The sequence below is a fragment of the Cricetulus griseus genome (genome assembly GCF_003668045.3).
Source record: "Cricetulus griseus strain 17A/GY chromosome 1 unlocalized genomic scaffold, alternate assembly CriGri-PICRH-1.0 chr1_0, whole genome shotgun sequence".
Classification (NCBI taxonomy): domain Eukaryota; kingdom Metazoa; phylum Chordata; class Mammalia; order Rodentia; family Cricetidae; genus Cricetulus; species Cricetulus griseus.
This window is the reverse complement of record NW_023276806.1, coordinates 274,951,377-274,973,878: the sequence shown is the minus strand read 5'-3', so window position 1 is coordinate 274,973,878 and position 22,502 is coordinate 274,951,377. Positions and strand designations below refer to the sequence as shown.

Genomic DNA, 22,502 nt, shown 5'->3' with positions numbered 1-22,502 from the left:
CTCAGGCCTTTCTCCGCTGGCTAGATAAACTTCAAGCTTTTAGGGCAAGGCACTGCCCCAGCACATGCTCTGTGTTTAAAAAAGATGTCAACAGCAGCCTGCACTCTTGGCAGACGCGGGCTCTCTGTCTCTTGGCTTAATGGTCTAGGTCACTGATTCCCCAGCCAAGGGGCACACAGATCATCTCCCAGAGGATCCATCCTGGGCTCCTGGCATTTGTAGACAAAGGGGAGCGATCTATGATCCATAACCCAGGAACACTGCAGATTCCCACATTCTCCTCCAGTACCTTGAGAGCCTGATATGGAGACAGGGCTTGTGTTGGATTTGGTGTTTTGATCATAATGCAGCTGAGGGTGACCTTGAATACAGGCTTTCATTCCAGCACTCCTGAGGCAGAGGCTGGTGGATCTCTGAACTTGAGGCCAGCTTGGTCTCCAGATTCAGTTTCAGAACAGCAAAGCTTAGGCAGAGAAGACAGCCGTGGAAAACAAAAAGCTAGTGAAGATGTAATTGAACAAGGGGCCATGTTCCAGCCCCAGCAAGCAGCAGGACTTGGCAGCTTCGGCCACGTGGTTCTGGAGTTAAGGAGAGAAGAAAGGGGCTATGGAATTTGCCTCTATATCTAAGGAAAACTGCTGAGGCCAGGCATGTGGCAGGGGTGTCCCTGCATGGAAGTCCAAGGAGGCCATTGTGTGAAGCTCTGAAGGTGAAGCCTGGATTGCCTTGGAGACCCCAAGACGTTGGAGATGCCAGAGTCATGGGATACCTGCCAAGAAAAGCTGCCAAGGGAGTGGAACCAGCCCAGGAGAAAGAAAGAAGTGTGTTGCAGTCAACAAAGCTGACAGGAACCGGAGATCTGAAGAGTGCTTTGACATCAGACACAGAGATGAAGAATTTGGAGTTTGCCCAGCTGGTTTTTGGTCTTGCTTTGGTCCAATATTTCCTCACTCTGCTCCCTTCCCTACCTTTTGGGACAGTAATGTATATCCTGTGTCATTATATGTTGGCAGTATTTGACCTGTTTTTTAATTTTTTTTAGATTTTATTTATTTATTATGTATACAACATTCTGCTTCCATGTATTTCTGCACACCAGAAGAGGGCACCAGATCTTATAATGGATGGTTGTGAGCCACCATGTGGGTGCTGGGAATTGAACTCAGGACCTCTGTAAGAGCAGTCGGTGCTCTTAACCTCTGAGCCATCTCTCCAGCCCCTAATTTTAATTTTTATAGGGGATTACATTTAAGAGACTGCATGAATCTCAGAAGAGACTTTGAACTTTAGACTTTTAAACAAGTTTGAGACTCTCATAGACAATGGGGACTTTTGAAATTGGACTGGATGCATTATTGCATTATGATATGGCTGCAAGCCTTTGGGGACCAAGGAATGGGATGTGGTGGTGTGAAAGAAAATGACTCCCAAAGGGAATGGAATGGTACTATTAGGAGTTGTGGCCTTGTTGGAGGAAGTGTGTCAGTGTGGGGGTGAGCTGCTATGCTCAAGCTACTCCCAGGGTTTCAGTCTACATCTCGTTGCCCGAAGATCAACATGTAGCAACCCCTTCTCCAGCGCCATGTCTGCCCTCACACCTCTATGCTCCCCACCATGGTGATAATGAACTAAACCTCCGAAACTGTGAGCCCCCACCTTAATTAGATGTTTACCTTTATAAGAATTGCCATGGTCATGGTGTCTCTTCACAGCAATAGAAAACCCTCACTAAGACAACATCCATTTTATTCTATGTGGGTTCTGGGTATGGAACTCAGGCCCTCATGCTTTTAAGGCTATCTCCTCAGACCATTTGTCTGTGACATGGTCTCAGGTAGTCTAGGCTGGCCTCAAACAGGCTATGTAGCCAAGGATGGCCTATAACTCTTAATCTCTCTGCCTTGTGTCACCAAGCCTGGCTTAACCCTCCCATTTTGATGTCTGTTATGGAATATTAGTTGAAGCTGTGTTACATTTGTTTATGCTGTGGAACATTGTTTAGTGATGCAAGCATGTGTTGCACTGTTTTTGCCGAATTGTTGAACTCTGTGAAGCTGTGATTCTTTGCCTGTCTGAAACACCTGATAGTTTGGAAAGAGCTGAACAGCCAATAGTAAGGCAGGAGAAAGGATAGGTGGGGCTGGCAGGCAGAGAGAATAAACAAGAGAAATCTGGGGGGAGAAAGAAGGAGCGAGAGAGAACAGGGAGAGGAGGACATCGGCAGCAGCCACCCAGCCACACAGCAAGCCTTGGAGAAAGAAGAAAGAAAGGCATACAGGAACAGAGAGATAAAACCCCAAAGGCAAAAGGTATACGGGATAATTTAAGAAAAGCTGGCTTAGAAACAAGCCAAGCTAAGGCCAGGCATTTATAAGAAAGAATAAGACCCCGTGTGTGATTTATTTGGGAGCTGGGTGGTGCCCCCCACAAAAACAAAAGCCAAAAGAGTAAAAACAACCAACATTTTGGTGCCCAATGTGGAGCCCATATTTCCATGTAAGGCCTGAGAAAGCCAAAAAAGGACACAGCTCCTTTAATAAGCACTGCTGTTCAGTGGGCAGCACTAAATAGAAATGGCAAGCTAAGTAAAAACCGCTTGTGGCAACGCAGGCACTGTGTTCCTACAACCAGGAAAGTTGAATTCAGTCCTGGTCACTTGCCGCTGGCAGGACAGTGAGCTTTAGGCTTGGCTTTCACTACCTGAGTAGCAGGAGGAGCCAGCCAATAGAGCAGCAATAGAGCAATGCGGAGGACCCATCGTAGATTAACAATCTAAAGATTGCTCATGCAGTGAAATAAAAGGCTAAAAGATGCAGTAAAAGCGGTCCAGATTGGGGGGAAAAAGCTGTAAACAGGTTCCAGTGTGTTTTACAATGTGCATTGGCTTAAGAAAGAAAAGAAAATGAGTGTAAACAGTCATAGAAAGAAATGGGTTAAAAAAAAATGAAGTCTTTAAAGAGACAGTAAGAGTAAAAGAAAAAAAGCCATGTAAAGATGGGAAATACACAAGGAATCTGGATTTTGTATAGTATTGTGTTGATTTTGAAGTTTTTGATTGCTGATAAGCAAACAGCTGCCAAAAAACCTGGAGTTGACAGAGGGACTGTTGAAATAAGCCAGCCTATATATACCTTAGGAATGCCTTAACTTTCAAATGGAAGTCAAGAAATATATTTGTCAAGTGAAAATAAAAAATGCTTTGGAGGAGAGGTTTTGCTTGTGTTCCCACAGGAAATGAGAAGCTGTGGATTCCTTCCAGGTTAATATGGTTTGATCAGGGGAGACCTCCTGAATCTTGACAGGTGATATCTGTCAACAAAGGTTACTGCTGGTCTTCCCAGGACTTGGTCATTATCTCAATTTTCTCAGAGACCCCCGAAGATGCCTTCACTCACATGCAACAGGAAGTAGTCTAGAGAACACGACATTCACATTCCCAAGAGTTGGGTTGTGAGAGGCTTTTCATTATCTGGTGGGTTATGGGTGTTTGTTATAATGTTGTGGAATATAGGGATGATGGATAAAAAGACAACTATTAATCTCAGATATTTTGCATTGGCATGGATTTTGGTACATTGATAAAAATGTAAAGTTATTTTTGTTACGCTGTATATATGTTCTACTTTTGTTTGGGGCACTGTATTCATGCAGTTGGTTTAAAAACTCAATGTATAAATAAGAAATGAGTTTAGAAGTTAATCTATAATAATTAAACTTGTAGTCACATTAGGTATGGTTTTCAAGGTTAAATGGGTATATTTTAGATAGATGATTTTCAAACACTTCAAAGACTTATAGAATATGGCATTTAAGATGATTTATTTATTTATTTATTTATTTATTTATTTATTTGGTTTTCGAGACAGGGTGTCTCTGTGTAGCTTTGGAGCCTATCGTGGCACTTGTAAAATGTTTTATTAACTTAGGGCTTTTCATGACAATAAGACACATTTGCTCCTGGCAGCACCAATTTACTTCACAAAAGGATGATGGGCATCGAAGAAACTCCATAGGAGTGTTTTCATTGTGGCAAGGTGAGCCATTTGGGCATGAAACTGCTTTTGCCTTGACTGCTTGATAGTATGCTGTATAAACCAGACATCCAAGACCCACTGGAAAGTGACTGCTGAACTTTGCCAAAACAAGGTGGTACAGTCCTTCAGGGTTCCTGCTTCACATAAGGGTCTGCCAGACATTCTGTAGGACACAGAAGAAAGTGACTGATGAACTTTGCTAACACATGGCAGAACAGTCATTTAACTGCATCACTGAAAAGTCTGACAGATATTCTAGGCCTGTATGCTGAAGATGAATGCCCCAATGTTGCAGAGATTCTTTGGGTAACTGTCCAGTCAGCCAGATGCCTCTGTCATTTCTAGAGTCTTAAAAGTTGTTCAAAATGAACTTCCTGTTTATTTAGGTAATATTAATTCCTTCTGGATCTTAGATGGTGTTGAAGACTAGATAGTTATATCTGCAGTTTTCTTTAATTATGAAAGAAAGTTAAGTTAGGTGTAAAACTTTGGATTCAGTATTTTCTCTAAATTTGTTAAATGCAAATGGACTGAATATTGTAAATTCTTGATAATTGTTTTTGTTGTTTTACTGTGTTAGGGTTAAAATTTTCATTTTTATTTAGATAAAAAGGGGGAAATGTAGAATATTAGTTGAAGATTGCTACATTTGTGTATGTTGTGGAATATTGTTCAATGATGCAAAGATGTGTTGCATTCTTTTATGTTGCATTTGTTTAACTCTGTGAAGCTGTGATTCTTTGCCTGTCTGAAACACCTGATTGGTTTAATGAAGAGCTGAACAGCCAATAGTGAGGCAGGAGAGAGGATACGTGGGGCTGGCAGGCAGAGAGAATAAATAGGAGAAATCTGGGAGGAGAAAGAAGGAGCAAGAGAGAACAAGGAGAGGAGGACATCAGGGACAGCCACCAGCCACACAGCAAGCCATGGGGAAAGAAGTAAAGAAAGGTATACAGAATTAGAGAAAAATGAAAGCCCAGAGGCAAAAGATAGATGGGAAATTTAAGAAAAGCTGGCTAGAAACAAGCCAAGCTAAGGCCAGACATTCATAAATAAGAATAAGATTCCATGTGATTTATTTGGGAGCTGGGTGGTGACCCCACCAAAAAAAAAAAAAAGAGTAAAAAAAAACAACCAACAATACCTCTTTCCTCTTGAAGACTGGCCTACAGATTCCAAGGGCCTGCCCTGAAATAGCATAGTTGACCAGCCATACTCTGTGTCCTGTCCCCCTGTCCCTAAGAGGGGAGCACCTTTCCTTCCCTGGCACATTGTTGGAAAGCTGCAAGGGTTTATGATTTAGGGAGGAAATAAAAACTCAGATTTAATAGCTCCAAAGTATAATCCCCATTACAAACACAATTTGAGCAGCAGGGGCGGGGCTGTGCTATTCCGGGTTTCTGGAGCTGGTGACACACTCTCTGGCATCTCTGCTCTCCACTGGGTTTGCTGACCAAAGCTCAACCTAGTGCAGCCATCTGAGCACAGGAGATCAAACTAGCAAGGAGAAAATGGCTTCCATTCTTACTGCTACAGACTTTGTCCTCTGGGACGGGGGTCCAAACAAGCATGGGACAGAAACAAACCCATGGTTGACTGGGTGTCCCTGCTGCCACCAAGTGATTAAAGACAGAGACCCTCTGGTAAGAGACCAACGTCAAAACATGGTGGTTCATCCAAGAGAAGAAATTGGCCTTTGTGGCTTGGCAAAGAATGTGGCCACCTCTGTATTGTGTTCAGGAGTTTCAGAACTTTCTAGCTCAGCAGTTCTCAACTTTCCTAATGCTGCCACCCTTTTAATACAGTCCCTCATGTTGTGGTGACCCCCCCCCACACACACACACATACAACCATAAAGTTATTTTTGTTGCTATTTCATAGCTGCAGTTTTGCTACGGTCATCATGCAAATATCTGATATTTCTGATGGTCTTAGGTGACCACTCTGAAAGGGTCATTCAATGCCTAGGGGGTCATGACCCACAAGTTGAGAACCACTGCGCTAGTTCATCCCAGGGAAGATGAGGGGCCCCAGAAGCACCTCTTCTCCAAAGTCAAAAGCTGGGTTCTCCAGTCCCCAGATGTACTTTGCACATCCGTCTAGCCACGACAGCAAACAATAATTATTATAGCATTGATGAGCTCATCAGGAAATTCCCAGTAAGAACCGCTTAGCAAAAAGCTGTGCAGCTGGGTGTAGTGGAGCGTGCCTTTAATCCGAGCGCTCTGGAGGCAGAAGCAGGCAGATCTCTGAGTTCGAGGCCAGCCCCAGTCTACAGAGAAACCCTATCTTGACAAAACAGTCTTAGGCTGTGTGGCTTAACATTGTCTTTGCCCTAGACTCTGTAAGTGGCACTTGCTTTTCCACCATACAGAGCTCAGAACTGGGGGCATAGCTCAGTTCTTAGAGTGCTTGCCTGGCATTCGTGAAGGCCTGGGTTCAATCTCCAGCACTGTGTAAACAAGGCTGAGTGGCACCCGCCTCTAATCCCAGCATTTGGAAGGAGCATGAGGATCAGAAGTTCAGGTCACCCTCAACTACATGGCAAGTTTGAGGTCAACCTGGGATACAGGAGACCCAGAGGGGGAGCAGGGAGGGAGGGGAAGGGGAGAGATTTGTCTAAACCCAATTTCTAATCTTTTTTAAAAAAAAATTAGGTGCATTCATGTTTTGCCTACATATATGTATGTGTGAGGGTGTCAGAGCCCCTGGAACTGGAATTACAGACAGGTGTGAGCTGCTATGGGGTGCTGGGTATTGAACCTGAGTAATGGGTACTCAGCTGAGCCATTTCTCTAGCCCCCTCAAATTTTAATTTTACATCTAAGGGAACTGAGGCTTGAGATGAGAAATGACCAGGATAGCCTGGTCAATGAGTCAGGGGCAGAGCCAGAGGCCCAGAACCCAGCCCTCATCACTTGACTGACACCCCATCAAACTCACCCTCATACCCCTACTGGGTATTCCTGAACACTGACTTTCTTTGCAAGCAGAGTAAATGACTTGCCTGGGGTTCCCAAGCCAGCCTGGAGTCATTCTCATTCTCCAGTGCGAATGCCAATGTGCTCCAGCAGCTCCCACCTGGCAGAATGTAAACACTGAGGCTTGTACCCTCTATGCCAGGCCCACCCAGGCTTTGCCCGGCTTCCCAAAGTCTCTCTCCGATTCCCAGCTTCCCAGCAGGTCCTAAATCTTTCAAGAGACAAAGCCCAGCCATCCAAGCAGGGGGTGGATTGAGGGCGGGAGCAGGCAGCACCTCTGCCAAGGCCCTCGCCTGCCTGCCCTGCAGGGAGGAGCTGGGAGCAGGGGTTGAGGGCTGGCAGCCTGGGGAGCCTGCACTACAAAGTCGGCTGCACACTGGATGGTAGGACCCACAGACTCGCCACACTGTGCGCACCTCTCATCTGGAAATATACCCCAAATAGCATTAAGAGAGATGAATTCAAGATCTGGCTTATCACCAAGTTCTTGAATGCCCACGGATGGATCTCTCTCTGACTGTAGAGTGAAGGAGAGGAACCAGCGTGCTGTCAGGATGCCTCCTGCTGGGAGACTGGCGTTTGAGTTCTCCATCCCCACAAGATGGTTGAATGGCCGGACTGGAAGCCTGTTTTCTGCTCAGCCTAACTCATTTCTGCTCGAGTTGTAGGTGTGGTCCCCTGGCTACACGTGTCTGCTTTTGAATTGTCCTCACTTCTGTATATCTCTACACACCAGAGGATTTCTGTTCTGTTGCAATTCCAGAAAGAACTGCAGGGCCAGACCCTGTGTTCCCGGCCCAGAATCAGCCATGGGGGCCCGTGCCATTGTCACTGACACCAGCATCTTATCTGGCCTCGAGAGCAACACCACTGGTGTCACCGCCTTCTCCATGCCTGCCTGGCAGCTGGCACTGTGGGCCACAGCCTACCTGGCCCTGGTGCTGGTCGCTGTAACAGGCAACGCCACAGTCATCTGGATCATTCTGGCCCATGAGAGAATGCGCACAGTCACCAACTATTTCATCGTCAACCTGGCCTTGGCAGACCTCTGCATGGCAGCCTTCAATGCCACCTTCAACTTTGTCTATGCCAGTCACAACATCTGGTACTTTGGCCGCGCCTTCTGCTATTTCCAGAACCTCTTTCCCATCACAGCCATGTTCGTCAGCATCTACTCCATGACTGCCATCGCTGCTGACAGGCAAGAGTGGGCATCGGGGAAGGTGGTGGGTGTCTTGTTGTGGGAGAGCTCAGGGAATTGCCTCCTAGACCTGGTTTTGGTTCAGAGCAGGAAGACAGGAGGGTGTGGAGCAAAGCAGGGGGAGTTGAGATTAGACACAGAATGACTTCACCCTAGGAGTTAGATCAAGGCAGGAAAGGAAGATGTTCCCAGCGACTTTGGAGGTGCAATCCCCCTTACCTTGCTGCCTTTATACAAGGAAATTGTACAGATTGCTTTTGTATTTAGGAAAAAAAAGTTGAATGTTGCATGAGGTTAGATTCTGCATCTAGTTAGAACAATGCTATTTTTTTTATGCTGCTGGTGTGTGTATGGACGGGTACCAACAGTGACCTTTGAGGAGTGGGCCTAGGATGGGGTGGAAGAAATAGCATTGAGACCTTCTGGGGCAGGCAGGCAGGGATAAAGGGGGACTCAAATGCCTGGGAGAGCAGGAATCTGACAGCCAGTATGATGGGATGAGGCAAAGATCCAGGAAGTCCAGGGGAGATGAAGACAGAGCCATGACACCCAGGGACATAGAGTACTGATTGCATGGCTAGATAGATGTGAGCCTCTCCATCTCCCCTTGTTCTCCACCCCTCCCCAACTTCCCCAGCAACCTTCACCTGCATCCTCTCACCGCTGAGCTGTAGATGGTTCCCTGTGGGGTTCTCCAGAGATTTTCTTTGAGACAATGTTTTCTACTCATTAAAAAAGAAAAGCTTGGGGTTTGCAAATGAGCTCAGTTGGCACAGTGCTTGCTTAGCATGTTTGAAGACCTGGTTTTGATCCCCAGCATTGCATAAATCAGGTATCAGATGGTGGTACATGCCTGTAACTCCCACCTTCAGAGGTAACAGGAGGAGGGTCAGAGGCCCAAGATCATTCTAAGCTACATAGTCAGTTGCTATACACACACACAAAAATTTAAACACCATTCATATAGGCCCAGCTTCTAACTTTACAACCAAGAAATCTGGGAATCAGGATAAATAAGGCTACTTAAGGTCAGTCAGGGCAGAGCCAGGGGCCTGGAACACAGCCCTCTGGGCAATGGGTATAGGAGAAGTCTCAAAATCAGGCTAGAGCCCACTGAGCATCTCTTCCTCTTTGATGCGTGTATCTGAATGTCCCTAAGCATTGTTTTTCAGTTATGCAGCAAATCTGGGATGTTTCCTCTGCGTTAGGTACAGTTCCAGGTGTTGGGGACCCTCACCAATGGGGAGAAAATCAACTTTAGCACATGGTCTTAGAGCCTCCACTTCAGAGGGAGGCTGGAAGGTAGGCAGGCAGGAGGTTGATGACGTGTCAGAGGAAGGGCTCTGATTAGGCTGGCAGCAACTGGGACTCTCCATTCCTTTCTCTGCTTCTTTTTGAAATTTTTATCACTTGTTTGTTTGGTGTGTTTGTGTGTGCTTGAGTACACATGTATGCTAGCATGCACGCTTCTCACAGCACACCTGGGAAGGTCAGAGGGCAGCCTGCAGGACTCAGCTCTTTCCATTACGTTTTGTGGGTTCTGGGGATTGAACTCGGGTTCTCAGGCTTCACAGCAAGCACCTTTACCTACTGAGCCATCTCAATGGTCCCTTTTCTCCCTTTCTTCACGCAGTATCTGCTATGTAAGTATTGTTTGGGGGTGTAGGTGGGGGGAACCCACATAGATGTTACTGCTAAGGTAAGAATTTAAATCCTAAATGCATGAATAAATAAATTGTAAGTTGTATTTTGAGATGAGATCTTGAGTGTTGAGAAGAAATATTAACTAGAGGGAGATCTCCAGACCTCAAGATGTGGTAGAGAGAAAGACTACATTCAGTGGTTCTCAACCTTCCTAATGCTGTGACCCTTTAACACAGTTCCTCATGTTGTGGTGACACCCCCCAACTATAAGATGACATTTGTTGCTACTTCATAACTATAATTTTTTCTAGTTATAAATTGCAATGCAAATATTTTTGGAAATAGAGGGTTTTCTTTTTTAAAAGATTTTATTTATTTATTATGTATATAGTCTATACAGTCTGCTGCCTGCATGCCAGCAGAAGGCACCAGATCTCATTCAAGGTGGTTGTGAGCTACCATGTGGTTGCTGGGAATTGAACTCAGGACCTCTGGAAGAACAGTCAGTGCTCTTAACTGCTGAGCCATCTCTCCAGCCCCAATAGAGGGTTTTCAAAGGGGTTGAGACCCACAGGTTGAGAACCACTTGGCCTGGGATGGGCCTCATTGAGAGGTTGGGATCTACAAAGATGAGGAGGAAATCAGGACAGCCTGGAGAATCCTAGAGACAAACATTCCAAGCAGTAGATAAGGTGGTGATGCTCTCAGGGTGCAATCTTAACACCTAGGATGCTCCGGTATGGACACTTCTACTTCAGCAAATGGGAAACCTACAATTCAGTGCCACAGTCTATGGTCTCAGCCTTGTCTCTAAGATCAGGTTCATCCTAGAGAGGAAGGGCCAGGCATTGCCCACGACCAAAGCCATCTCTGATGAATTTAAAACAATGAATACATAGGACTGTTTTCATTCCTGTGCACATGGGTCCCTTCCTCCATTTGACAACCCATGTGCAAGAATGACCCATTTTCATAGAGCTGGAAATGGAAGTCCAGAGAGCTAAAGCTCTCTTTGTTCAAGATCTTGTTGTTAGGAAACTGTGGAGACAGGATCTGAACCCAGATCAGCCTGATTCTAAACTCCCAGGACCTGGTCCTCTGCTAATAGGGCATGAGCCACTACCCCTGGTCCTTGCATTAAAAGCTTATCTTAGCCCAGTGCTTCTGGTGCTCACCTTTAATCCCAGCACTCAGGAGGCAGAGGCAGCTCTTCAGTGAGGAACTTGCAGTGTGAGCATGAACACCTAAATTCCATCCATGCTAGCACACACTTCTAACCCAAGAGCAGGAGATGTTAGAGATGGGAGGATTCCCCGTGCTTGCTGGACAGACTATCTTAGGGTTTCTATTGCTGTGAAGACTCCATGACCAAGGCAACTCTTATAAAGGAAAACATTTAATTGAGGTGGCAGCTTATGGTTTCAGAGATTTAGTTCATTATTATCATGGTGTGGGGAGCATGGTGGCTGGGAATATAACAGCATGAAGATAGACATGGTGCTGGAGAAGGAGCTGAGGATTCTACATCTTGATCCAAGGCAACAGGAAGTGAACTGAGATACTGGGTGTGGCTTGAGCATATATGAGATTTCAAAGTCCACCTCCACATTGCCACACTTCTTCCACCAAGGCCACACCTACTCTAACAAAGCCACACCTCCCAATAGTCCCACTCCCCATGAGCTTATGGGGGCCAATTACATTCAAACTACCACAGTCCGCCTAGCCAAACTGCTGAGTTCTAGACCAACAAGAGACCCTGTGTCAAAAATCAAAGTAGATGGTGTCTTGAGGAACAACACCTAACGTTGTTCTCTGGACTCCATACACTGTACACACCTGTACAAACACCTACATGGATGCAAATATTTTATCTTGGCATGGTGGTGCATGGCTTTAGCACCTGGGAGGTAGAGGCAGAAGAATCAAAAAATCAAGGCCATCCTCAGCTACGCAGAGTTTGAGGCCAGCCTGGGTTACATTAGACCCTGTCAAATGAACAGCTGGGTATGGTGGCCTACTCCTTTGATCCAAACACTCAAGAGGCAGAAGCAAATAAATCTCTGAGTTGGAGGCCAACCAGGGCTACTTAGTAAAACCATGTCTCAAAAAGAAACAAACAAACTGGGCACACACCTTTAATCCCAGCACTTGGGAGGCAGAGGCAGGTGGATCTCTGTGAGTTTGAGGCTAGCCTGGTCTACAGAGCAAGTGCCAGGAGAGGCTCCAAAGCTACACAGAGAAACCCTGACTCAAAACAAACAAAACAAAAACAAAAAACAAAAAAAACAGCAACAATAAAAAACACATGTAAACAAATTAATCTTATTCTCATGAAGGGTCTGTGTACCTCATTGTAGGGCTCACAGGCCTGTGACACTTACAGTGGCCAATCTAGTCCTCCTCCGTCCTCTGCTGAGAGGAAACCAAGCCCTAGGTTAGAATGTATATTAGAAGGATGGGATGTCATCCTTGAGGATGGTCCTTTGGGTCATTTAGCCTTGGAAAAACAAGCAGTGGGCCTTCCTCAGTTGGGCTCTAGGCTGATGAAGTCCCCCACTAAGTCCAGGGTGCCCCTACAGTGGCTGTGTGGACCCTGAAATACAGGGAACAGGGTGATCCAGGAGTAGAAAGCTGGGACCAACCAGGATTCAAAGTCAGTGTTGCTCATCTCCTGATGTGGAAAATGGAGATGACGCTGTCAAGGCCACTGTACTTTACCAGGCACAGAGCTCAACAGCAGCTCAAGTCCCCATAGTGCCCTTTAGAGAGACAGCGGCTGAACCTGTTCTAGATAACTTCATCAAGAAGGGGATCTATGACATCAGTGAGAACAGAGAGGCAGGAGGAGCTCCGGAAGGGGAGGGAAAGAAAACTCCACAAAACCCCCCCACGCAGGCTCTTCCAGGCTATATATATATATTATATAAGTGATGTTTGCCTGCACGAGGGCACCACATCTCATTATAGATGGTTGTGAGCTACCATGTGGTTGCTGGGAATTGAACTCATGACCTCTGGAAGAACAGTCAGTGTGCTTAACACTCTGAGCCATCTCTCCAGCCCGCAGGCATTTTTGTTAAGGTTTCCATTGTTGTGATAAAGAAACATGACCAAAAGCAACTTGGAAAGAAGAGTTTATTTCATTTTATGCTTCTAGGTGACAGTTCACCACTGAGAGGAAGTCAGGGCAGGAACCTGGAGGCAGGAGCTGGAGAGGATGCCATAGAGAAGTACAGCTTATTGGCTTATTGGCTTGTTTCCTGTGCCCTGCTCAGCCTGTTTGCTTATACAACAGGGAACTGCCTAACCATAGGTGACACCACCCACCGTGAGCTTGGCCCTCCAGCATCAAACACTAATCAAGAAGATGTCCCACAGGCTTGCTCACAGGGTAATCTGGTGGGGACATTTTTTTCAGCTGTGGTCCCTTCTTCTCAAATGACTTTAGCGTGTGTCAGGTTGAATAAACAAACAACAAAAACTAGCTAGGGCACAGGGAAAGCTGAGAGAGGAGACTAAACCAAGCATTGGTCACGTGAGTCTAAAGCAGTGAGTCTCAACCTTCCCAATGCTGCAACCTTTTAACACAGTTTGCATTGCTACTTCATAACTGTAATTTTGGCACTGTTATGAATTGTAATGTAAATATCTGATATGCAGGATATCTGATATTCCACCCCTGTGGGGACATGGCCCACAGGTTGAGAACTGCTGGAAAGATCCAGGCCTGCAGGATTCATTCAGCTTGTGCCTGCACAAGTATACATTAGTGGGCTCAGCTGGTAGAGTGCACACCTAGCAGCTTGAAGCCCTGGATTCTATCTCCAGTACTGCATAAACCAAGCATGGCAAAACATGTCTGTAATTCCCTACACTCAAGAGGATCAGGAACTCGAGGTCATCCTCAGCTTCATAGCAAGTTCAAGGCCAACCTGGGCTACATGATACTTTGTCTCAAAGAAAAAATGAGTATGCTCGTTCGTAGCCATATTGTCTGTGTTCTATGGCATATATGGTGAGTGGTTACTGAACAGGACCCTGTGTGTGTCAGATATATCTACCATTGCGGAAAGTTCTAGAGGGTACCACTGGTTTGGCTTTTGTCTGGGAAATGGTTGTACCATGAAGAGTGGTGGGAGACTGGCGTGGGAGTCAGGGTGGAGACACTAAAGTCAGGCTGAACTTCAAGCTAATATTGGACTGTATCCTGCTCCAGGTTGGATCACAGTGTGGCTGGCTGTCCAAGAGCCTGTCCACACCCAGAGGGAGACAGTGGAATGGGTACCTGGGCTAGATTCTAGGGTACTGGTGTGCTATGGCTGGAGACAGTCACCGCCTCCCCTCCGCCACCTCTGCAGATTGGGTGGTATTCCAGCATCTGCATAAAGAGGAGCTGTGTGGGTGGGTGTCATGGAAGGCATAGGCATGGGCCTGGGCAACAAGGTAAGGGGGGAAGTCAGCTGATGTTGTGATCTGCTTGTAGGTATATGGCCATCGTCCATCCCTTCCAGCCACGGCTCTCGGCCCCCAGCACCAAGGCGGTTATCGCTGGCATCTGGCTGGTAGCTCTGGCTCTCGCCTCTCCCCAGTGCTTCTACTCCACCATTACTGTGGACCAGGGAGCCACCAAGTGTGTGGTAGCCTGGCCCAATGACAACGGAGGCAAGATGCTCCTTCTGTAAGCCCCACACCGGGGATGGGGGTGGGGGTACATGTGCTTGTATGTTGGCTCATGTCTGTGTGTAGCATGGGCCTAGAGATATGCCCATTACTCTGCGGGTATATGTGTGATCATATGAGTGCAGGTTTAACTGACAGCAAGGGGCTGAGGGTGTGGTTCAATGGGAGACTGCTTATCTAGCTAGCATCCAGGAAAACCTTAGCTCAACCCCCAGGACCACACAAACTGAGAGTGCTGGTGCACACCTGCAGTTCCAGCACTTGGAAGGCAGAGGCAGCAGGATCATGAATCCAAGGCCACCCTCAGCTACACAGCATGCTCAAGGCCAGCCTGGGCTACACGAGGCCCTATTTTAAAACAAAGTAACAAAAACTAACAATGAGGCTGCACCACAACAAACCCATTGCAGGTGGAAAATACCCACTGTTACCTGTGGGTAATACCTTCATAACTGTGACCTGGTGGCTAACTGAGAGTGACGCTCACCTGCCACTGTCCAGCTTCCTGATAGACGAGCAAACAGAGGGATAAGAATTTAAGGTGCATCTTCTACTGAACGCACATTTTATTTCCGTCACCAAAGTCATCGAAATCAAGACCTAAGTTGGGGACCATCTATACTAAAAACAAGGCTAAGTACCAGGCCTGCTATAGGCACTCTGTATATACTGATATTTTTAATTTTCTTAATGTTATGAAGCAAATACTGTTAATATTTATTTATTTATTTGATTTTTAGATAGTGCTGACCTTGACGCCACCACACTTGCCTCAGAGCCCAGTTACTCAGCCTGTGTGCCACCTCACTAAGGATGAACATGGACCGTGTGCACCTGCAGATGGAGTGTCTGGCTCTGCATATCACACATGCACGGTCGCTGGCGTCTGTGTGTAGGCTAGTGTTAGATATGAGCGTGCAGTCTATCTGGAGGTCAATGCCAGGTAGCCATGGCAGCCCACCTGTAATCTCAGTACTCAGGAGATGGAGGCTGGTAAACCAGTCCAAAGCTAGCTGGACTAGCCAAGTCAGCGAGCTCCAGGTCCAAGGAGAGACCCTGCCTCAATATATTAGATAGAGAGTAATCAAGGAAGACATTCCATGTCAACCTCTGACTTGCACACATATGCCCACACACATGCATACATATGCATAGCCCCACACATGCACCTACTCACATGCAAATATGCACACAAATGCATATATACACACATGCACACATGTTGTTTAAAAAAGACAGAAATTGTGCCAGGCGTTGGTGGCGCACGCCTTTAATCCCAGCACTCGGGAGGCAGAGGCAGGTGGATCTCCGTGAGTTCAAGAGTAGCCTGGTTTACAAGAGCTAGTTCCAGGACATCCTCCAAAGCCACAGAGAAACCCTGTCTCAAAAAAACCAAACCAAAACAAAACCAAAAAAAAAAGGGGGGCTGGAGAGATGGCTCAGAGGTTAAGAGCACTGACTGGTCTTCCATAGGTCATGAGTTCAATTCCCAGCAACCACATGGTGGCTCACAACCATCCGTTAGGAGATCTGGTACCCTTTTCTGGTGTACAGAAATACATGGAAGCAGAATGTTGTATACATAATAAATAAAATCTTTAAAAAAATAAACAAAACAAAACAAAAAAAAGACAGAAGTCACATGGGGGGAGGGGAACTCTCAGGCCCATTCCGGGTTGCTCCAAGGGCCCCTCCCCCCATGGCCTGGGAATCAGTAGGAACTGTGACTTATTCAGGAGGTCATGGCACCCTAGAAATGGAGCCAGTGGCATGCCTCTTGCGTAGTACCTTCCTCAAAGGAAATAGTGAGTTTCGTTATTACCCAGGAATCCTCCCTGGGGTCTGAGAAGGTACAGTGGTGTGTGGGTCTTGCTCAAGGGTCTTTGCTGACACAGCCACGTACCCAGGCAGTGTTGAGGGGCAGGAAGCAGAGGACGAGGTGGCTATCATTGTGGCAGTCTCCACTGCTCACCTCTGTATCAGGCCTTTGCGATAGTGTGGCTCCTGAATTATCATATATGATCTACCTACTTGATATATGTACGTGTTCATGTGCACACATAGCCCTTCCTGCACTCACAGCATACCCGTACACATTCAGCTCTTGGAGAAAACACATACATTGTGAATAGCGGTGGGAATGCTGACGTTTGTGCTTGATGGTATTTGTTTGAATCAGGGTCTCGGGTGTCTTGGGCTGGCCTCTAACTCACTGTGAATAGAGTTTACCTTAAACGCCCCATCTTCCTGCTCTGATATTGGGATCACAGGCATGTGCTGCCACACCCAAAGAACTCAATATATATATATGTTTTTTAAAACATGAAGGGGGAGAGAGGGAGAGGAGGAGGGAGGGAAGGACAGACGGATGGACAGACAGAGACAGAAACAGAATTGTGTGCACTCTACAGTCAGTTTGATCTATCAATATGTGGCTTCCAGGGATCCAGCTCAGGCTTGGCAGCAAGCCCGGATTCCCACAGAGCCGTCCACCGGCGCCTGTTTTATTTTATATGTTAAACAACTTTGTTAGCTCCCCCCCCCCCTTTTTAGCCTTTTCTGTAACATGGTAGAACTGGGGCTGATGCTGGTGACTTTTTGTGAGGAAAGCCCATCTTTGGCACATATGCTAGCCAATGCTGCCTTAGTTTTTCTCTAAATCGAACTCCAGGGTGGGCCTTCAAGGTGGGGTCCGTGGGATTCACGGACCTTAAGCGTGGGTGAGCCTGAGTGGATCTGGCCGCCCGCTGCCCACCCAGGTCCATGCTCTCCCTCCAGGTATCATCTGGTGGTTTTTGTCCTCGTCTACTTCCTACCCCTTGTGGTGATGTTCGTGGCTTACAGTGTCATCGGCCTCACACTGTGGAAACGGGCGGTCCCCAGACACCAGGCTCACGGCGCCAACCTGCGCCATCTGCAGGCCAAGAAGAAGGTGAGAGCGGAAGCAGAGGGCGGGGCCTGCTCTGGGAGCCACCTGGGACCCCGAAGTGTGCCTGCTAGGGGACATTGGGGAGCACACAATCCAGGTCATTCAGCACCTCAGAGAAAGCATCTAGGAACCATAGACCTCTGCGATCTGGAGACTAGTGCTAGACCGACCTCATGTTCTAAAAGTTGTCACTATAGCAAGCAGGGATGTACTTAGGACACCACCCAGTTGCCTCTTCTATTGGGAAGTTGATCTCCAGTTGCCATCTCCAACTTGCTTTCTGGTCCTCGGGGATGCTGGACAATGCAGGAGTGTCCCAGACGTGTGAGGTGCCGGGAAGGGCTCAGGAACATCCTCTAGACAGAGGATGGGGTATTAGGTTGGAACATCACTGCCTATATAGATGGAAGGGCTAAAGTAGATAAAGATCCCAGGGAAGGATGGCTTGGATCCCAGAGCTTTGACCTCCTAAGAGAGGGGACAGGATGGAGAAGTGCCCCCATGGGGAAGAATCCTGGGAGAGTGGACCACAGAACTGGGTTGCTAGACACAGTGATTTCAATGGAAGGAGAACAGTGTGAGCAGAAAAACCAGCCTGTGGCAATGCCATGAGGTGGTGGGCTCTGGAGCATGTGGCAAATACATGTTCCAGGGGACAGAGGCCAGAGAGGCAGAGGGGATCTGACTACAGAAGGCTCTCAAGGCTTCAGTGATGGGTACCCTGCACCGATTCCAGCAGGGTTGACTCAGGACTCAGGGGCCAAGGACTGACCTGAGCCTCTCCCTGACCAGTTTGTGAAGGCCATGGTACTGGTGGTGGTGACATTTGCCATCTGCTGGCTGCCCTACCACCTTTACTTCATCCTGGGCAGCTTCCAGAAGGACATCTACTACCGCAAGTTCATCCAGCAGGTCTACCTGGCACTCTTCTGGCTGGCCATGAGCTCCACCACGTACAATCCCGTCATTTACTGCTGCCTCAACCACAGGTGAGTCTTACTCTGGTTCTGCCCTTTACCCTCGGGGACTCTCCTGCATGGCCAGGGACCTCCACTCTAGCTCCTGCCGGAGCCTAGAGCTGCCCCTAAAACCACATAGGAATACTGCCTTTCAGGTCAGTCCACAACACAACCCTCCCTGTGACCTGGATCTAGCCTGCGTCTCATCTCCTTTCCAGAGCCGTGTCTTTTGCTGGGCCACAGTGCCTATGTTCTTCTCTGTCTCTCTGTCTCTTCTGGGGTCTGCATCAGGGGCAAGGCAGAAGTGTAGGATCAGAGAGATGGAGGGAAAGAGGGAGAGCAGAGAGAGGCAGGAGGAGCCAGGACAGAGAGGTAGGACTGCTTTCGAGCTAGCTTCTTTTCTTTTTTATGTTGTGTACGTGTGCACATGTGCAATGAGTGTTTGCTGCGGCACATGTGTGGGCGTCAGAGGGCAATTTGCAGTAGTTTCCTCTCCCTTTCCACCACGTGGGTCTTTGTGATAGAACCTGGCTTGCTAGGCTTGGCAGCACCTGCCTTTCCTCCACTGACGCATCTCACCAACTCAAAGAGCTGGCATTTCTAAGAGCTTCCTCCTAAGGATGTACCTGTTCTAGGTGGACAGGTTGTCTAACGAGGCTGTGGGTTGGGCTTGGGGTCACAGTGTATTTCTTGCACCCCTGTCCCCCAGGGTGTGGCCAGGAAAGGAAGGGACAGGATCTCTCTCCCAGCTCTGGTACTTCTAGGGTCATGGAGTTTGAGATACCCTGGCGGCACCTGGTCTGGGTCTCTTGGTTAGGGAAGAAGTGGTAAGCCAGGCAGAATCCAAGTCCCGGGAGCCCTGTACACTGAGTGAGCCTTCCATCCTGGGAGGGGGCAGGTGAGAGGTCATGAGAGGTAGGCACTGAGTCAGCTCAATCTGATGGATGGGTGTGAGTGGCACTGACCTGGGGCCTCTTTGTTCGTAACTTTGACCAGCAGTCTACTTGGGTGTCCAGGATCCCAATGAAGTCTTTATGCTCAGATGGCCCACCCACCTGGGACAGGTTCTGTGAGTGCTCACTGGGTGCCTAGGATCTTTAGGACCTAATGGATAAAGGGAGGAAAGGGAGGTCTCCCATTATACAGATAGGGAAACTGAGCCTAAAAAGGGCAGGCCCTCCTAACCCCTACACAGGCAATGGATAAAGGATTTGGAATTTTGTGTATCTCCAATGCTTCCCACCTCATCCCCTCACACTTGTGCATGAGATGGATGTAAGAAGCTAGAGAATACCCTGTCATGTCAGGGAGAGACCTCCAGCACCCCGTGCTGTGTGTCACTCCCCTGTCATCCAGTTACACCCGACGTTGTCACACTGCACGACACTCGGCTCTGCAAGTTCCTGAAGTGGCCTCTGTGCCATTCTGTGGCAACATTGTCACAGAGGCATGGACTCTCCATTTAGAAAATACTCACCAAGGGGCTACATATGCCCCTAGTACTTTTCCAGCCCCAGGGGTTGAGGAGTGAGCAGAAGCAAAGACGTCTTTTTTTTTTTTTTTTCAAGAGCTGACAGATTGACAGAGAAGAAAGACATACTGTAGTAGACAAACATAATGTATGAAAGTGGGCGGGACTTGCCAATGGACTTAGGCACTGGGCAGAAGGGGTATAGTTTACATTGGAGCAAAAGCTGGAGTGACTGATTGCCTGGCAGCCTGAACAATACTTTCCTGCAGAGGGAACAGCCAAACCGACAGCCCTGAGGTCCTCCAGCAGGGAGAGTTCTACAAGGCTTTGAGCCAATGAGACCTGGGATACACAATCTCTGATTTACCTTTCAAAAGAACCAGCCCTGTGGGTTGGGCAGATGGGTCAGTGACTAAGAGCACTGGCTGCTGTTGTTTTTAATCTAAATTTATATCTTATGATTTTACCAATAAAGACCGGGGAGTCAGAGGCTGGGGTGAAAACTTGCGAGCTCAGAGAGGTTGAGGAGCAACTAGCTGGCCTTCCTCCTTAGCCAGAGCCTCAGAAAGAGTGCTCCTTTTCCTCTGTTCCAAACCAAAAGGGACCACCAAACTCAAAGTCCCTCCCTTCTACTTCCTGTCAACTAGATGCTGGCTCTGCCCCTTGACCTGAGGCAAATTTTATTAATGCAATCTTGGGGTTCACAGTATGATCAAACATTCCATAACAGGCTGTTCTTCCAGAGAACTCAGCATCAAATCCCAGCCCTCAGATGGTGGCTCACAACCATCTGGAACTCCAGTCCCAAGGGATCCAGCATCTTCTGGCTGTTTTGGGCACTGCATACAAGCATTACACAGGCATACATGCAGGCAAAACACCCACACGCATAAAAAAAAAAAGCAGGGGTTGTTATAGTTGATGAGGTGCTTGCCTGGCTGGCATGAGGCTCCGGGTTTGAGCTCCAGCACTCCAGAAACTGGGCATGGTGTTGTGCATCTGCAGTGCCAGCACTCTGGAGATAGAGGCAGAAGGATCCAAAGTTCAAAGTCATTCTCAGTTACATAGGAGCAAATGTCACCATGAGAAAGGGTGTTTTTGGTTTTGGGTTTTTTTTTTCCAACTTTTTTTCCCTCCAACATCCAAGGTCTTATTTTGAGACAGGCCAAGCTGCCTAGGCTAGCCTTGGGCTTTCCTTGAGCTTTATTCCTCCTTCCTTACTCTCTGGAGTAGCTGGGGTTGCAGGCCTGTACCCAGGCTTGAGTGAGAGCTGTTTATTTTTCTGAGCAAATGTACCCATACTTGGTAGCTCCAATGTGCCAGTTTTCCTTTGAAGCAGCTCCTGGGGGAGGGGAGGGGCATGTGGCATCCCTATTCCACACACGTGGCCAGAGCTCAAGTCTTCTTTCTTTTTCTTCTTTCTTCTTTCTTTTTCTTTCTTCTTTCTTTCTTTCTTTCTTTCTTTCTTTCTTTCTTTCTTTCTTTCTTTCTTCCTCCTCCTCCTCCTCCTTCTCTTTCTAAAATTCCTCTTTGAATTCTCTACTAGAAGCCAGTTAGTCATATGGTTCGTCTCTCTTCCCCCTTCTCCCTTTCTCCTTCCCTCCCTTCCTCCCTCCCTCCCTCAGCAAGGGTACCACTTGCTGCCATTCTTCCTGACCCTGCCTGTCCCCAGTGTTCCTGGCTGTTCCAAAGACTAAATCCACTCAAGTGTGCATCTTTCAACAGCCCTGAGTTGTTGAGGCACCTCTGCTAGGGAGGCATAGAGCAGCCACATGGCAGACAGGTCCTGCGCCCCCTACCTCCCATGCTTAAAGTGACTCTCCACACCCCCCAGGTTTCGCTCTGGATTCAGGCTTGCTTTCCGGTGCTGCCCCTGGGTGACGCCAACTGAAGAAGACAGACTGGAGCTGACTCACACTCCATCCCTCTCCAGGAGAGTCAACAGGTGTCACACAAAAGAGACTTTGTTCATGACTGCGGACATGACCCCCTCTGAGGCTACCAATGGGCAGGTTGGGAGTCCCCAAGATGGGGAGCCTGTTGGACCCTGAAGTCTTGAGACTGTCTGCAGGGCCAGGCTTAGCCCCTTTGAGAAGCAGCTGATAGAAAATCCCTGATGTAATAGCTTATCCCACTATCCGTTCTTCAATACACCAATAGAGAAATTAGGTGGTGTCTGGAGATCCACAGGCAATGCTACTACAAAGAACTCAGAGCTCACACACCCACCATAAGCATTCCTGGGATAGAGGAAGGAGCCAGGAAGACAGGGAGCCAACATTTGACCAATCTAGGAGCTGCAAAGTGAAAGGTCTCCCTGGAGTATAGAGACGGATGAGAAAATTAGATCCCATCAGAGATAACTGCAGTTGTCATGAGAAGAGACAATTGAAGGGATGACGAGATGGTAAAGGCACTTGCTGCCAAGCCTTGTGACCTGAGTTCAAGTCCTGGAGCCCACATGGAAGGAAAAAAAAAAAAAAAAACAACTTCCCGCAAGTTTCCCTCTGACCTCCCCAAGTGTGTATGTGTATATGTGAACATATTATGCACGTATGCACACATGTGCATAACACAGGTACATACATACATACATACAT

The 22,502-nt window shown here is 47.6% G+C and overlaps 1 protein-coding gene across 1 annotated transcript; it reads left to right on the top strand.

The window, feature by feature from the left end:
- Nucleotides 1-7,824: 7,824 nt before the first annotated feature.
- On the top strand, nt 7,825-21,953 carry Tacr2 (tachykinin receptor 2). The gene is made up of 5 exons (XM_027388257.2): nt 7,825-8,216; nt 14,347-14,541; nt 17,322-17,475; nt 18,265-18,461; nt 21,737-21,953. Exons 1-5 carry the CDS (start codon nt 7,825-7,827, stop codon nt 21,951-21,953), a joined length of 1,155 nt encoding a protein of 384 aa, XP_027244058.1.
- The last annotated feature ends 549 nt before the right edge of the window (nt 21,954-22,502 follow it).